Source organism: Glandiceps talaboti, chromosome 17 (assembly GCF_964340395.1).
Source record: "Glandiceps talaboti chromosome 17, keGlaTala1.1, whole genome shotgun sequence".
Lineage (NCBI taxonomy): Eukaryota > Metazoa > Hemichordata > Enteropneusta > Spengelidae > Glandiceps > Glandiceps talaboti.
In genome coordinates this window covers 13,789-28,228 of record NC_135565.1, presented here as the reverse complement: position 1 = coordinate 28,228, position 14,440 = coordinate 13,789, and the positions used below count along the sequence as shown (strand labels likewise).

The window sequence follows — 14,440 nt, the reverse complement described above, 5'->3', positions numbered from 1 at the left end:
CCCCACCCTACAATAAAAGAATTTAGTTTTTACCCTACATTGAACTATTGATCTCAACCATAAATCAATTTGGGACTTCTAATGGAGATGATTGTAGTTATCATACATTAGATGTACAAACATATATAGGAACTAGACTAACTATATACATGGACATTGAATATTCAATATCTAGACACAGGCTGGGTCAGGCACTTGCAGTCACAGTGTTTGCCACATATTATTTCAATGTGTCCTAAATTGGTTATGTTTGTGCACAATTCCACATGTTCAGGTCAATGGAGGAACAGATTTTAAAGCCAGTAAATCTTAAGGTATTTCATTTCTTATGTGTTACATGTACAGCTACACATGTACGTTTTACTACCACAAGATGACACAATGCAACTCGTGGCGTGCAATAGCGAGAAGTCATTTCCAACAAATAACTGTTGCTTAAAGGTGGCCATGGTGCAGTGTTGTGACGCCATGCCATATGTATTGGATGTATCAAGAGAGAGTTTATGTTATATTTGAATGTATATTTATAGCTATTTGTTTATGGTTTATTTTATGCACATACATTTTTTTGTTTAATAGCTCGCACAGCGCCCGCAAGCGGCAGCATAGCGACTCAATGACTAGTACGCATGCGCATCCTATATACTATGTGATGTTTTTTGGTGGTTTCACCCAAGGATGCATTGCGGTGCAATGACTACACATGCACGTTCTATGTACGATGTGCAATCTCCACGCCGAGAGCGCTATCTATGATATCATCGTGAGGCAGCTGCTCACAAATGAATTTACCCAGCTGTGCAAGCTTAGGGGCTAGGCTTTGGCCTAGTTATGATATTAAATGTATGGACAGGAGCGTGGCTCATGATTTTGTTTAGTTGAAAACAAGGTGACCGCCCCCCCCCTTTATTCAATTCGTAAAAATGATGACCCCCCCCCCTTCTTTGAGTCCCAAATTAAGGTGACCCCCCCCCCCCTCTGATTTGCCGTCTCCCCCCCCCCCGGCCGTAAAAACTGATCGCTCCCTTAGATGTAATTTATACCAAATTTTGACCATAAATATTTCAAGCATTAAATCTGAGGGTAACCCGGTTGGTGAGTCAACTTTACCAGACTATCAGCAATACAATGCAAATTCAAACAGATAGGTCATTTTTGTATAAATATTGCACGAATACTCACTAACCTTGCGACTCTGAAATACTTCGATCGAATGTAAATCAAGTTGGTCATCGTAGTCATGGCAGCCAATTACCGTTGCAAACTCCGGGCATTGTTGAAGTCGCCATGTCCAGTAATTGTCAGTCAGCTTTCGTACAGCTGATAGCCCCGCCATATTATCACTTCATATGCTGGTAGTGCGGGGCATGCCACTGGCCATGTCGCAAGCTCCTACAGTGGGTGCAGTGTGGTACGCATAATATATAACTGTCAGTTAGTCGACATAGGAAGATTACGCAGTGGGGTTTGACCTTATTTGCACACGACAGCGCATGGCAGAACTGGTGACGCTCTTGACTGTAGCAGACACAGGAGTTGCTCATGGTACTCGCAACGCATATGTCCGGTGCTCGTGTAGTACATGTCTGGATGCCAGTCGGTGCAGTGACCTCGCGCCACCGGTAGATCACATCACTTTATGAGGTCAAAGGTCAGATAGGCTACTACGAAATTATGTATTATTAATCAAAAAATAAACCCCCTTCAGTCATTCTGTGTGTCATTACTACACGTGTTGTTCAAAACATTCAATCCGCCCTGCCAAACATGCACGTACATCTCGAGATAAAAAGAGAGATGGACGTGAAGTGATATTGCACGCGTACGAGTGTACACTTACCTCCTCTTGGGAATACGCCCAGTTTTTTGTTGATCTGCAGCGCATTGGGACATAACCAGACGGGAATCGATACTTCCATCTTCACTTGATAAATGGGATGGTACATTTCGACTGCATGCGTTACTGCTCTCTCCCGTGGGTGAATTAATATGACGAACTATCGTGTTCAAGCGCTCCTTTGCCGACATGTTGAATAAGTTTGTTGTGTGTATTTACTTTTCTCCACTAAAAAACAAAACAAACTTCGTCGAACGCAGTCACAACTTGATAGACTATGATAGAGGGGCACTCCAGCTCATCAATATTATAAGATGTATCGTTAAAAGCATTCAAAAAACTAAATTAATAAACTTCCAATAAACAACCTCGTACGAATTGCTAACTAGTCGATGAAATAGTCTGTTTCCATTGTGCACAATGGCCACTAACGGTTACATTTAATATGGTTGTCAACGTTTGTCTTTACAAATTACATTTTATTTATTCAAGTTGCGACATGTAAAACTTTGCATCTATGGACTGGACACGTGCTGTATTACGGGGCTTGGGAGACTGTTGTTATTTGGCTGCAGAGTGATCATTTTTCATTCATTTTTTTTTGGGGGGGGGGTCACTTTTTATGCAATGGAACGAATCTGTCACACAGTATGGCGCGGCAAGATACAGTCTTGGGATGTATGACGCCCCCTGAGTTTGTCCGTATTTTTATTTTTATAAGAGTAGCGCTAAAAGACTCCCTACATTAGAGAGATTAAACAGAGTTTACGAGCACACAGGGCTCATCGAGCATGTAATTGATTGAACGATCGATTGATCGATCGATTGGAAGTTTGACCTTGAACTACTCTATGACACCCCTCCCACGGTAAGCACATTTTTGTACAAGACAGCCTTGAAGCGCGGTTGAACGTTAGATATATGAGAAAATCGCTTATGTATGCAACACATGTATCCTGCTCTTTGCACTTCTCGAAGATGTCGGGCAGACACGCTGTCCCAAAGTGTATATTCATTGTACATGGCACCTCGTAGGGGAAATATATTTTTAAAGAGCGAAAAAAATGTAACCAAACAAAAAACTAATTTCAGAACTGTAAAGAGAGAACATAAAAACAATAACAAAAACAACAATTAGTAAACAGATATGGTCCATGTGTGATTCAACATCCCAATTGCGTGCTCAGTGTCACCCTCATTAACATGTCAATGAAATAACTTTTGTAGAGTATTGGTAATAATCACGTGACAACATTAACACCTTCCAGTCGAAAGACATTCGTTCCAGAGAGTGATTGTACTGAGCTGCAGAACGACAAGGTAACTTTTCTTGCTTGTGATAAAATAACTTTTATATATACAAAAATAGACGTGTGTGGGGTTTCTCATACTACTCGATACATTCGCCAAGTCACCAAATGCGAAAAAAATACCTTGCTTTTTCATGTTTTTTACAAAAAAAAGTTTCGTGTTGGCTCAGACCACGAGACACGTTTTTGGCTGTCACAATTTACATGAAATCATGGAAGTATGTTATACTACCATGATGAGATTAAACAAAATGCCCTAAAATTAGTTATCTAGTTCATTTGATCACCGTTGACTCTTTTTCACCACAACACTGACTAGAATTGACGTGAATATTAGGTATGTTCATTTATAATTTGTTTTGGAAATGTGATAGCGACTTCGAATTCGTCATGAGTTCGACAAGTAAAACATACGTACATCTGTCGGAGGTATTCGGAAAATACTCAGTGGCGGTAATGACATATATTTGCATATTCATGAATCTCATCACGATTAGGCCAAACAAATAATTGTTTGGTTCCTTTTACTATCAGACCACTAATTTTTAGTGTTCTGAGGTTTACCACTGCTGACTCTAAACATTTACGTTTTCGAGAAAAAAAATATAATAGTAAAAATTGTGAAGTCTCACGAGAAATAGTGGATGTGGATATACTGACATCACATGTAAACTGTTCTTCCAATCTATAATGGCTATACATCTGATAGGAAGACACAGAAACGAAAGTGTTCACCAGCCGTGCGTGTTTTGGGTCCTTTCAACTCGCTGTAACTTTCACAAGTTTTAGATACAATAAACGCGAAAATCTCGACTGACATTTCCTCCGTGATATTTTTATCAATTTTGGAATTATTGAAAGGAATGATGATTTTTCGGCGATTTTCTGACGCATATTTGACACTTATGTTGTAAATTTCGGCCGGTTTTTCGCTCAAAATTTACAAAATAGATGGAATCTTGTTTTTTAAATGGCTGTCATAAGAAAAGGACAACAACCAAATGTTTTCTTGATCGGGAGAGAGAGAGAGAGTGATTTGACCCAAGTTTGAAAGTAAACTCGTTTGACAAGCGATGTGACAAGGCGACATGTGTAACACTTTTAATCATTTATTTATTTATGTCTACACAGATGTTTCTTATGAAGATAGTAAACTTTTTTTTGAAAAGAAGAAAACAGAAGGGTAAGTATCATGCTGCACAATATGTAACTCATTTTTAGAATTAGAACAACTGAACTTCTTAGGGTCATTAGTGCTATAGAAATGGAAAAGTGTCTGTCTGTCTGTCTGTCTGTCTGTCTGTCTGTCTGTCACCGGTGTGTAAATGTAATGTTCTTTTCTGTTATTTTCAAGAGGAAATAGTACTATATTTTCGATGTTTCAGATAACTTTTTCAAATTTGGCTGACATGTTACTAGTACTTCACATGTTACATGTACTAGAACAATATCTTTCAATAGGCTGCAGAGTAGGAGTATTTGTTGCCATTATGATGAGAAAATAAATTTATTTGCGTACTTGCATACCAGTAGTGAATTTTGAGTATTAAAGCGAGGGAATTGACTATTTTTTTTAATGAGAAAACCATAGAACTAATTGTTGAAAAATATTAGATTGACCAGCGTTGTTAATAGAACTTTGCAAACCCTGTAAGAAAATAAAATGGAAAAGTATTGTAGATAAAAACAGAATTAAAATTTGCAGCTAGCAAAATCATAAAGTTTAAAGTGTATGTAAATAGGTTTCCAAAGTTTCCGACTTTTTGCCTGGAAATGACGTAGTTTTCATAGGTGATTAAAGATTTGTGTGACATTTTTGACAAAAGTACGATATTAATAGTGAAAAATTGATTAGTGAAAATTACTAGTACATGCCAAACACAGCTGCACAGATTCAAATGGACACTCAACACGTCACTCTCCCACGTCAAAAAACTCACACTGTAAGACATGCCTGGCCATGGTATAGTTCTCTTCAGCATGTTCAGAACATGGTTTTGTACTAGTCTAATATCGTATTGTAAGTATCTCCTGGCTGGGGACTGTCCCAAATTATGTTATTGTGCTAGTCTTATATCGTATTATAAGTATCTCAAGGCTGGGGACAGTCTTAGAAAATGTTCGTTCATTTCAATACATCTCAACTAGGCTATCACAATGCCAGGTCTTTGAATTATCATCTAACTTTGACACCTACAGGGTTTTTTTCACACAGTCTTTCACTCGCTCCTATTTCAATAGGCTTGTGTATTTCAAATTGACAGACAATGATTTAGCATTCCGTCATTGTTGAAACTGTAAGAATTTATAATTATGATCTTAGCCAGTATTTATGCATGTTTTCTAAATAAATTTGTAATCTTTTTAGTTTTATAAGTAGTATAGAATATGGGGGTTTTGGGGCAGTCTCATTTTTCACCTGTTATAAGGTAAATTAAGTCTTATATCTGTATTAAATCAAATTTATACATACATATATATATATATATATATATATATATATATATATATATATATATATATATATAACCTGTTATAAGGTAAATTAAACCTTATAAGTAAAAATTGACTAAAAAATGACATATTCTGTTTTAAACTCATTATAAGTAAATTAAGTCTTGCTGCTATAGTAAAATTGACAATGTCTGTTTAAACTTAATATAAGTAAATTAAAACCTTAGTAGCCTCACTGCTATGCTTGACTTCCCCTGTCACGCTGCCATGACCCATATAGTAGTCATTGTATCTGTCTAATTGAACATTGTCAATGACTCAGTGATGCAGGCAACCACTGGAATGTCTAGGTTACAAGGTCACTCAGGTTACCAAGGTTACCAAGGTCAGTTGACTAGGTTAATGCACTTTACAACGGTTTAACTTGTTACAACTGTTTACAACTTGTTACATACTGTTTCAAGGTCAGGTTACCAAGGTTACCAAGGTCAATGCGCCTATTTAGACAGATACAAAGAGATGGTATATATGAATATTAATGGATCCTAATATACAGAGATACATTACAATATGAGAGAATTGCCCCACTTGTGATAGGTCGGCACCAGAATTCAAATGTGACAAATGCAATAAACATTTTATTCATAAACATAATTTTATCAAACATATAAATATGAAACACTCCTGTGAGACTAGTAAATGTGAATATCCTGATGAATGTCTAACATGCGAACGTGTTTTTCCTGAGTTTACTTGTGATAAATGTGGATTTGCATATAAATACAAATGTCATTTAAAGATACATTTAAAGAGAAGTACACCTTGCGTTAAACAACTTAAGAGAGATTATATTTGTGAATGTGGTAAAGAATTAGGTAGTTATCCTTCGTTATATATACATAAAAAGAAAAGTTGTAAGTTTAACAAGTTTACAAGGTTTACAAGTTTTACAAGTTAAGAAGAAAAAATCAATTGAACTAATAAATTTATATATGAATATTCAAAATTTTCATTATACAATATGACAAAGATTTTGAACCCACGCACTAAGTGAATGATAACAGTTGGTGGACATGTATACAATAAGCTTATACAGAATGGTAATCTACAACATTTACCTAAGGTTTATATGACAAAGATTTTGAACCCACTCACTAAGCGAATGATAACAGTTGGTGGACGTGTATATAATAAGCTTATACGGAATGGTAATCTACAACCTTTGCCTAAGAATATCTTAGATTGGTCGGTACCTGATAACCTTCCTCGACCATTAACGGAACAATATATCATTAATCCTATTACCAAACGTATGATTAAAATAGGTAATGATACATATCAAACTCTTATTAATAGAGGCTATCGTCATGTTTGTGGTGTTCTAATACCACCTAAATATCATGAACTTGAGAGAGCTTTTAGAGGATATGTGAAGTCGTATGAAATTGTTATTACTGAGAACGAACCTCATTCACAGTTAAATGAAAATAAATATTTAATAAAACAAATTTTAAAACAAAATTTAGAAGATCAAGGTGGAATAAAAGCAATATTAACCTTGAAGATAAAATTTGCTAAGTACAACTCAAATGTAAACAATATGGATACAGAGATAACAAATGATGGTTATTTTAATAGTAGTCCATTAGTAATTACAAATACTGACCAAATATATGAACAAATTAATGTAAGTTTCGAAAGAATTCTTGAACACGTCGCTAAATGGTTACGTGAAGGTTCTGGTTGGCATATAAAAACACTTCTCAATTTGTATGTAAATATTGTAAGATACGAGCCTTTACAAGGTAACTCATATATCAAATTACCAAAAGAACTACAACACCCAATGAAAGGCCTCATTAACATCCAAAATAATGACAATGAATGTTTTAGATGGTGTCATTTAGCATATAAGTTTCCAGTTGAAATTGATAAATATAGGCCATCTAAATACAAACACCATATCGATGATGTAGATTATAAAGGAATAACATTCACAGTCACTACAAAACAAATACCTAAAATTGAAAACCAAAATAATATATCTATTTCCGTATTTGGTTATAATAATAAAAAAGTATATCCAATTTATGTTAGTAAACAAACTTGTGCAGATCATCTTGATTTACTACTAATAACTCGTGGTGATAGTCAAAAACATTATGTTTGGATTAAAGACTTTAATCGATTCATGTATGGTATAACAAATCATAATGAAAGAAAGCACTTCTGTAGATATTGTTTACAGCACTTTACAACTGCAGAGATTTTAAATCAACACATTCCCATTTGTTTTGAAATAAATAAGACGCAAGCTATACGAATGCCAACTGAGGAATATAAATGGTTATCATTTAAAAATTACCCAAAACAATTAAATGCACCATTTGTTATTTACGCAGATTTCGAATCGATAACTGAAAAAGTGAATACTATTAACAATAATACGGTATTCACACAACATTATCAAAAACATGAAGTATGCAGTTTCGGATATAAACTTGTTTGTTGTTACGATGACACATTCAGTAAAAAAAGTGTTATTTATAGAGGACCAGATGCATCTAAGAAATTTATGGAAATGATGTTATCGGAAGTTGATTATTGTAATAATATTAAACAACAACATTTTAACAAACCCCTGTGTATGAGTAAAAATGATGAAAACTGTTTCCAAAAAGCGACGCAATGTCATATTTGTGAAAAATCATACGAAGATGGTACAAAAGATTGTATACGAGTCCGTGACCATTGCCATATTACTGGTAAATATCGTGGTTCAGCACATGAATCCTGTAATATTAATGTTCAAGTAACGAAGAAAATACCCGTTATATTTCTCAATTTAAAAGGATATGACAGTCATTTCATCGTACAAACCCTTGAAAATTTTGATGAAAAGATTAATATTATCCCACATTCTATGGAAAAGTTCATGGCTATAATGGTTGGTACTCATTTAGTCTTCATAGATAGTTTAATAGTTTTGATTTCAAATACACAGAACAGGAATTTCCTAATACTTTAAAATTATTAACGAGAAAGGGTGTATATCCTTATGATTATATGGATTCCACCAAAAAATTCAATGATATTAGTCTTCCACTAAAGGAAACATTCTATTCTATTCTAAATGAGACTGGTATTACCGATGAAGATTATAAGCATGCGCATGATATTTGGAAGCATTTTTATATGCAAACCATGGGTGATTATCATGACTTATATCTTAAAACTGATGTATTATTATTAACGGATGTATTTGAAAATTTCCAAAAGACATGCAATTTATATTATAATCTCGATCCCTGTCATTACTTCAGTGCTCCAGGATTATCTTGGGATGCCTGCTTAAAAATGACTAAAATTAATCTCGAACTATTAACGGATATAGATATGCATCTCTTCATAGAAAAAGGTCTTCATGGTGGTATCTCTTATATATCCGCTGGTCATGCAAAGGCAAACAATCCATACATGAAAGATTATGATCCTACTCAAGAATCAAAATATATCATGTATTTAGATGCAAATAATCTATATGGTTGGGCAATGGTTCAAGCTTTACCAATGGATGGATTTAAATGGGTTGATGTAAATGAGCTTGACTTAAGTAAGTACACCAATGAAAGTGATCGTGGATTAATCCTTGAAGTTGATCTTGAATATCCTAGCGAGTTGCATGATCTCCACAATGATTATCCTTTAGCACCTGAGAAATTATGTATTACTGAAGACATGTTATCACCACATAATAAAAAGATACGTGACTTATTTAATATCAAATGCGGAAATATAGAGAAATTAACTACAACTTTGAAACCAAAAAGGAATTACGTACTTCATTTCCAAAACTTAAAACAATATTTATCACTCGGTTTAAAAGTCACTAAAATCCATAGAGCTATTGAGTTTAACCAATCAAAGTGGATGTCGCAATACATCTTATTTAACACGGAAAAAAGAAAAAAAGCTAAAAATGCCTTCGAAAAAGATTTCTTCAAACTAATGAATAACTCTGTATTTGGACGAACCATGATGAATGTATGTAAGCATCGTAATATAAAATTATGTACAACAGAAAAAGAAATAAAAAAATTAGTATCTAAACCAACGTTTGTTACACAAAAAATTATAACTAAAGGATTGGTTGCTGTTGAAAATAAAAAGGAAAGATTAACTTTAAATCAACCTTTATATGTTGGGATGAGTGTTCTTGATTTGTCCAAAACTTTAATGTATGACTTTCATTACAACTATACCAAAGAAAAATATGGTTCATTAGCAAAGTTGTTATTCACAGATACCGACTCATTAATGTATGAAATTCACGCTGTTGATCCCTACAAAGATTTTTATCAAGACAAAGACCTGTTCGATAATAGTGATTACTCATCTGAAAGTCCATACTATTTTGATTATAATAAAAAGATAATCGGTAAAATGAAAGATGAATGTGCTGGTTTACCAATCACTGAATTTATTGGACTTCGAAGTAAAATGTATTCTTATATCACAGAAACTTCATCAACTCGAAAAGCAAAAGGAATGAAAAAGATAGTTGTTAAAAAGAATATTATTCACGAAGAATATAAGACTGTCCTTTTTGAAAATTTACAAATAAAACATTCCATGAATACTATACGATCAATAAATCATCAGATCTGTAGTTATACAATCAATAAGACTTCTTTGAGTTGCTTCAATGATAAATGTTATGTTCTCGATCATCATAACACGTTAGCATATGGTCATGTTGATTTAGGTAAACGTTAGTAACTGTAAGTAATTTAGTACTTTTAAGTAAACTTTTAAGTTAGCTCGAGTTGAAATGAAATTGGCCAACCATTAAAATCTATTGGTTCGTTATTTTGATTAGTTATCCAAATTCGAAGATTAGTTATATTCATTTTCTTGATGGGTACTGGAACATTAGCAGGAAATGAATAAGTCGCAGGTTCTCCTATTTCACCCTTATTTTCCTGTATCGTTAAAATTTGTAAATAATTAGACCTTTTCCCATTGATGTAATTAGTAGGTGTATCTATAATATCACAGTAGATTACGTATTCAGTCACAGGAAGAAAATCTGCTTTGTTTGGACTAATACCCAGTGAAATATATTCTTTCTCTTCAAAACCAAGTATTTTCACAAAATTCTTTGGCTTTGAAAAGTCTACTTTAACGTTTTCATCTGTGTTTTTCCTGTTGGTAAAATTTTCTTAAAATTAATCAATTTTGATCTACCAATCGCTTGCGATAATGTTTCTACATTGTAATTACCTGGTTCTACTTTTTTAACTGACGTTTTTTTATCAACGGTAAAAGCAATTTCATTGTTTTCTTTCGTAATATTATACCAAGAATTATATAGTTTACACTCCAACAATCGTATCTGTGAATAACCAATCAACGTTTCTGTAAAACTGATAGTAATATCATTAGATTTTTCGTTTATATACAACTTCATTGTTTTTAATAGTATAGTATATATAATATATAAATATTATAATATGCCATCAAATTTTGGACTAGGTATGATAACACCACAAGGATATGCACTTAATGATCTCAGAGATGTTAACGTATCAAATTTATCCGGACGACATAATAATAAAGATTTTATTTTAAGATGGAAAAATGAAAAGAAAATATATAATATAGAACCAGCGGCAGTTCAATCACACGAACATACCAATAATTTAGTAGACCTAAATGATGTAGATGAGACAATCGAAGAATGTAGCGTATCAAAACATCATGTACCATTTGGTTTTGCGTATAGCAACAGAGCTGCTACGTTCTATGCTTTTGAATTACCACGAGATTTTATTGAAATGCTTGAAAAGCCATTAACTATTGATCATGGTTTAACTGATCGAGTTCCTTATGTGTTGGTTTATAATGATAATAATAAGACATTTAATTTAGCTGATATCAGACACTATTTACCAGAACCAGATCCTAGACTAGACCTGTTGAATCCCAAGCTGCATTTAAAAATGAATGAGACAACAACAATAGTAAATAATGACAATATTTTTAGTAGAATTATGAATTCAGGGGAATGGTATTGTAATTATAACATTAACGAAGGAACTATTCAGTTTTTTTTATGATGCGCAGTTTAAAACATTAGGTTTAAAACCTATTGATGATGAGGCTAAACTAAAAATGTTTACTGTTAATGATGCGATGACGGATGATATGAAGAAAGTAACCAGTGGTACTATTATTATTAAATGTATTAAATTAAATACTGAGGATGAATACGATACTCTTTTAGATTGATTTGCAATAAAGTGTGACCGACGTACATTATTAACTATTGAAATTCATATTGAGAACGAGAATATTAATGTTACTTTTACAGAAAATAAAGTGTCATCTAAATTAGCAGAAGCATTACAAGAAAATGAAGTGTTATATGCATTAACACAAGGGTTAAAGTTTCTAGATATCAAAACAATAACTTTGAAACGTATGATTCTTATAGATTTTAAAGTATTTTAAATAGATTAATTATATATAAACATAATAATGACCACAACATTAAACTCTCGCAGCTTATCTCTCAATGATCTTAGAGATATTAAATTTAAGAAACCAATCACAGGTGTTAAATATTACTTAGAATATGAAAATAATATGTTTAAATTAAAGCCGATTCCTCCTCCAAAACCTAAAACAGAAGAAAGAGGAGAAGAAATTGCAATAATTGTATTAAACCGTAAAGAAATTGTTAGACTATTTGTACTTGAAAGTTTTCATTCAATAAATACAGATAAAGTAACTTTTAGTCAACGAGGAAAAAGTTATCACATTCTACCAGGAAGTTATCACATTCAACATTTTCTAGCATCCAATGATAATTTTAAAAAAAATGATGATTATATCAAAATATATAAAATTGAGATAGAATTCGAAAATCATAAACTAGTTTATTCAACATATGCTGTAAATAAACATATGATATCATCATCTAGGACTTGGTTACTTAATGTTAAAAAAAGGTCTAGAATCTATACTTCTTTTAAATATTTATGGGACTATCAACACTATTCTACCTGGAAATCCACTTTGATTATCAAACCTCTTAAAAATAATATTGTTACTTTTGTAAACTGATAATACACTGATTCTCTTCTAGCTGGTTATATCGTTTGTTCGATTTAATTATCAAAAAATAATAGTAAATATAGTAAATATGTTTACTATTTTATATGTTTACTATTTTATATGTTTACATATATAGTAATACCACAAAATGATTGACCAAGTTACCACAAATATTAAAACGATACAAGACCTACTCGATTATCTTACACGAGTATGTAGTGCGTATAGACGTTCTTATAAATTAATAAGTCGTGTTAATAAAGGAATACTTATTACTAGTGGGATTATTTCAGGAGTTGGTGCATTAGCTGCTGTTCCAGCGATTCCAGTTTTTATTAGTTTATTAGCAGCTGTTCCAATAGTTGTTACAGTTGTCAACCAAAATTTAAAATTATCGGATAAAGTATCACGATTAAAAGTACAATATAAGAATTTCAAAGAATTACTAACATATACGCAAGCAAATATTTACTCTCAAGCACCTCAGGAATTTATTCAGGAAGTATTCATGAAGTCTCTCGAAATGCAAAAAGCTGCCAATTATACTCCACCATTAGAACGTTATTTAAAGTATTATAAACTGAATGGTTATTCAGATACGAAGTCAATGAAATAATAGTTAAATAATAAAAAAATAAAAAAATAAAAAAATAAATAATGAAATAATAAATAATGAAATAATGAAATAATAAATAAATAATATATTTATAAATTTACTAATAATGTTTACTAATATAATATATATATATACTATACTATACTATGGACCAGTATTTGCGAGACTTGTATTATAATTCTGATTTAGCATACAGCAGCATCACAAAATTGTGGCGTAAAATCAAAGCAGACAACAAAAAAATAAAATATAAGGAATTGAAACAATGGTTAGAAGAACAAGAAGTTTACACTATGCACAAACCAGCGATTAAAAAGTTCCCTTACCGCAAAGTAATTGTTTCTGGAATTGATGACCAGTGGCAAGCTGACATTGTAGAGATGAATACTATGCCCAATGACCAGAGTAAGAATCAGGGTAACAAAGATTATCGTTACATCCTGACTGTTATCGATGTGTTATCGAAGTATGCCTGGGCGATACCACTCAAGTCAAAACGTGGTATTGAAATGGCTGACTCCTTTGAGTTAATTTTTAAAGACCGTGAACCGAATAAAATACAGTTTGATGAAGGACGGGAATTATACAATAAGCATGTTAAAGATCTCTTTGAAAATCATGAAATTGAGTGGTTTAGTACATGGTCAGATAAAAAGGCATCTGTTGTCGAGCGTTTTAACAGGACACTTAAATCACGTATGTATAAATATTTTACTGATAAACAAACTAGAAATTGGATCGACGTACTAGATCGATTAGTGGATGGTTATAACAATACCTACCACAATTCAATCCACATGACTCCGAAGGAAGCATCATTACCAAAGAATGAAAATATCGTTTGGTATAATTTGTACGGTGCTTATCTCACTGTTGAATATGGAACTCCGAAGTTTAATATCGGTGATACCGTGAGAATTTCCAAATACAAGAACGTGTTTGCCAAAGGATATCTACCAAACTATACGCGTGAACTTTTCAAAATCAAACAAATTATCTTTGGTCCCGTTATTGTTTGCACTCTGGAAGATTTATCAGGTGAAGACATTGAAGGCATGTTTTATGAACAAGAATTATCAATTGAGCGCATGCATATTATGACTA

General features: G+C 32.8%; 1 protein-coding gene across 6 annotated transcripts in view; it reads right to left on the bottom strand.

Annotated features, from left to right (window-relative positions):
- The window catches only part of LOC144448352 (uncharacterized), a 121,520-nt gene extending 119,499 nt beyond the window's left edge, over positions 1-2,021 (bottom strand). For 2 of the 6 annotated variants that reach the window (XM_078138561.1, XM_078138563.1), the window contains exon 1: positions 1,841-2,021. In XM_078138561.1, coding sequence (XP_077994687.1) covers positions 1,841-1,885 — 45 coding nt within the window. In that variant the 5' untranslated portion in view covers positions 1,886-2,021. Of the gene's footprint in view, positions 1-1,186; positions 1,570-1,840 lie in introns of those variants that run through there. The other 4 variants (XM_078138558.1, XM_078138559.1, XM_078138562.1 and 1 more) reach the window with 3 other exon arrangements.
- Positions 2,022-14,440: the final 12,419 nt, after the last annotated feature.